Source organism: Rhipicephalus microplus, chromosome 5 (assembly GCF_043290135.1).
Source record: "Rhipicephalus microplus isolate Deutch F79 chromosome 5, USDA_Rmic, whole genome shotgun sequence".
NCBI classification, from domain to species: domain Eukaryota; kingdom Metazoa; phylum Arthropoda; class Arachnida; order Ixodida; family Ixodidae; genus Rhipicephalus; species Rhipicephalus microplus.
This window is the reverse complement of record NC_134704.1, coordinates 103,624,139-103,628,274: the sequence shown is the minus strand read 5'-3', so window position 1 is coordinate 103,628,274 and position 4,136 is coordinate 103,624,139. Positions and strand designations below refer to the sequence as shown.

Here is a 4,136-nt window from a genome sequence, read left to right as displayed (position 1 = left end):
GTTTTTACATGACAGGCATTTCGTGGTGGTCATGTTTGCATCGGTCACATACCTTCGTAATCCAATCACGTTCCATAATACCAAATTTGGTATATGAAACGGCCGCGAATGCAGCATGTAGTCATGTTACATGACATGCATGTCACGATTTTCATGTTAGGGTCTGTCGCTTGTGTTTGCCATGCAGTCATGTCATATCATACCAGTTTTGCAACATGTGATGTGAACGAAACTACCGCAAGAGCAGCAAGACCAGAAAATGTAGATCATGAGATTCATGACATACAAGTCATCATTTTCGTGCTAGGACTAGTTACTTATGCTCGTCATACAGTCATGTTATGCCATAGCAATTTTGGTATCGCTACTATTATTGAAACGGCCAGGAGAGCTAAAAGTCGTAGGCGGCTAGATAGATACGCTCAAAATCACCGAAGTTCGCTAAACAATGCTTCGCATTGAAAAAAAAAAAAAAACTCGCTGCACGAGCTTCGCTTGACATCTTTACGGCAGCTTGGATGACTACATACCGCTGGAACACCTCCTGAAAGCCGACGGACAGCACGGACAGCCCACAGGAACGGACCTAAAAAATGGCTAGGCGATCTTGTTGCCGTCTCGATGCTTAGTGCATACCCCCTACAGCGGATTGAGGAATATACAGCACAACGGTTATCTTTACAGTCTTTTATAAAAGATAAAATGAACCATGACAAAAGCGATACAATACTTTGGAATAAGCTCCACAGGTCACATTCGACGGAAATCGTGGCACTTTCAAACGTTACTTTGGAATAAGCTCGGCCAATTTGGCTCCTACGGTGCCATCGCGCACGTCAGCACAAAGGTTGGAGAGGCAGTACTTTGAAATTATTGGGTCGACAACGAACGACTTCTCCGATAAGTACTGATACCACTGGTCAGCCTTGAACGCCTTGGGCATTTGGCCGATGTCTCTGGGAGCATCCGCTTCGTCGACAGTCTTGAGCGCAAGCGGAACAAACATGCATCGCCAATAGCACTCCATGTGAGCGTAGGCGAACACCATAGCATTGATGGTCGCACCAGAGAGGTCACATTCGTGCGCGATTCTTGACTTCTGAGCTTGTTTTATACCCATCAGTGAAGCCGCAGCGTTGCACCAATAGTGAAGCAAGGGGTTCGCCGTCGCCGAGTACGGAGAACGTCGCGAGAGGCCGAGGTCACTCAGGTAGGGCGCGTAAGAGTGCTCCTCGAACAGCTCTTGACCTCTTTTCCCGGTCACACCTATTTCGCCCACGATGCGCTCCAGAAAAACCCACCGGAATAACTCTGACGGTGTTAGTTCGGTTACTTTGCACAGACGTCTGATGTCATCGAGAACGGCACAGTGCTTGTATCTCGACACGTGCGTTCCGGCCCTCAAGACCGCCTTATCGTGACGGCTAAAACGGTTGAAGAACATGTCCAAGGCAGCGACCATTGACAGGTAGGACCTGTCTTTAATCCAGTGGCCGAATTTGTGCTCTGCGCGCTCCAAATACGTACTACTGCAGCGAAATGTCTCCAGGATGCATTTTAGGTTGTTGTCCCGCAGGCGTTGTATGTAATCTTGCCTACCACCGTGGCACTTGGCTACGAGAAGGCGGTAGATGCACACTACGAGAGCGAGGAGACCGGCGCGATTGGGCGCGTTGTCAACGGCCGTTGTTTCTGTGTCGACAGGGTATTCCGGTCCCATCTGTTCCGTGATGGTCAAAAGGTCCCACGGCGATACTGTTTCTCCTGCGCAGCCGATGGTCACGCCGAACGACTTCCAGTCTTCCGTGAGCGTGCCCTTGATCTTTGCCCCTTCGACGTACATGAATTCGACGACGTACTCCACTGGCAAGCTGCCGGCAGCCAAGCCCGCAGACACGGCTTTCGCGAGGCGCTCGTCCGATGCGAAGCAGCGTTTCACGAGAGCGATAGGCTTCGATCCTGGATGCGCCGTAAACCATTCTGATGGGTACTCCGGGGGAGAACGAGCTTTTGGCTCGCCCAGTGCTCGGGAACACTTGCAAACATCTGCGGGCAAGGCCCAATCTTCTTTGCGGCGATCACTCGGGGCCATGTCGGTCGCACACTGCGCATACGCCACGTGGCAGGGGGTGAAGTGACTGATCAAACTAACCAAACGGAGACGGAAGTACAGTGTACTAGAAGGGGACAGTGGAGGTAACGAGGCGGCCGCGCCGCATCTCCGCTGTTTCTCCAGCGGGTGATAATAGCGGCGGCGCTGTAGTCGCATGATACTGAAGATTTCAGAAGCGTCTGCATTGGGAGCGTGCGTGGCCGAGCCTACGAAATCGTGTAATTGCTCGTTTTTAGCGCGCTTAATGCGTTTCTGAGCCTTTATCAGAGGACGCACCTGCAACGCGCCATGGTACACGAGTGAATATGCAGGCATGCCAAAATTGCGTCGAGAGATTGACTGTTTTAAGAGCCTGCCGACCCCAAAAAAAAAAAAAAAAGAAAAATGTCAAACGGAATTTGCACGGATCCACCTATCTTCTTACTCAATCAGCGCTTTGAGCTGTGTTACATCATAAGTGGCTACTGGCGAACTACAAAGAGATGAGAAGTATAAGAACCGTGATTAAATCATACGGTTGTTTTGTCGGCAGTCTCTACGATATCCAGAGCAGAGTGTTCCTCATATGAGCCTACATACACTCGATTTTTCACGAAAAACCCGAGTATAAGTAACGTTGTGACAACATTAATCGGTGACGACTCTGTTTTATCATGCCAGTTTTGTGGTAGAAAACAATTATTGCTTTCTGAAAGGCTTAATACATATCAAACTTATTATAACGACACACAAACATATTAAAAAGTGCCAATTGTATATAAAGCTTGTCTGTTATTCTGCGTAAATACATTGTAACCAGTCCTCATTTTGTATCGACAGCTTAAATTGTGCTGATTTTCAAATATTCTATTGGCGTAACGCCATTGCAAGCGAGCAAATTTATGCCGATGATTTGAATTATAAGTGTAGTTGTATTATTTTCATCAATTGTGTAGGTAGGCAGTGGTGCATCTTATTTTGAGAAATTTACCTCCAGAAATGCTCCAGAAATGCCCCTTAGCACAGCTACTATTTTAGGCGGTGCATTTCTCGTCCGACTACGTGAGACTTGAACTAGTCTTGAGACCTGATACTGTCGAAAAAGTGAAATCTAATATGCGCATTCGTAGAGACACGCCACATTCAGCTACGCCAACTGTGAACTACTGGCGTAGGGCTACCCATGGCAGATTTCTTTTTTTTTTTTTTTTGAGGGGGTGGGGTGTGCAGCAGGGCATCTAACTTTGGCAGTTCGTGATCACTGTGAATGCGTGTAATTATTTTAGAATGCCCTGAAAAGTTAAATTATGAAAACATTGCGAGGTGCAGAGGGTTCAGATTCCCTTCCTCTACCCTCTTTACTTATGGCTTTCAGGTGTTCTGCGTGCGTGTGACACAGTATTTGTTTTTTTAATCCCACAGCTTTCTGACCACAGCTAACTTCAAATAAATCGGCTCAGTTATTCTGAATATTGTAGACGCCTAAGCAACGAAGAAAGAGTTAGGAGAGAAGAAATAAGTACAAGACACACCCTTTTTGAATTATTTTTGATCTCTCACAAGGACTTCTATGGAGCTCAAATTCCGTAGATTGGTGTGTCATACTTCAAGGGCTTTGGCATCATGTGCTAGGCATGAATGATGGGCAGGTACGAAGAAATCTGCATTAAGAAAGTGCAACGGAGGAGCCGAAGCGAATAGCAGTTCCTGCTTGCGGCGCACGGCTCTTTCAGTTCTGTTCGATGGCAGCGCCACAGCTGCAGGCAACGCCAGAGGGATCAGGCGGCGAGGCGCGGTCACGCCGCTCAACACTTCTAGTACACTCTAACGGAAGTGGTGGAATGATGCACAGTGTGGTTATTCTGATAGTGGAATATTCTCTCAACTTAGGCGTACCTGTTCAATTTTTGGCTAAGTACAAAAAGATTTAACTGCACCGCGATCTAAAAATGATTTAAACTACGTCAATAATATAGCTATAACTACAATGTGTAAATTAGCGGGTAACATGTACTTATAGCGCGTCGTTTTCTGTACCTTGCGA

General features: G+C 47.2%; 1 protein-coding gene across 1 annotated transcript; it reads right to left on the bottom strand.

Annotated features, from left to right (window-relative positions):
• Positions 1-672: 672 nt before the first annotated feature.
• Positions 673-2,132, bottom strand: LOC119174287 (uncharacterized). Its single transcript, XM_037425126.2, has one exon. It carries the CDS (start codon positions 2,090-2,092, stop codon positions 785-787), a length of 1,308 nt encoding a protein of 435 aa, XP_037281023.2. The 5' UTR covers positions 2,093-2,132; the 3' UTR covers positions 673-784.
• Positions 2,133-4,136: the final 2,004 nt, after the last annotated feature.

Bases quoted from the DNA above. Each gene is read 5' to 3' on its own strand.
- LOC119174287 (XM_037425126.2), bottom strand. From the start codon at position 2,092: ATGGCCCCGAGTGATCGCCGCAAAGAAGATTGGGCCTTGCCCGCAGAT.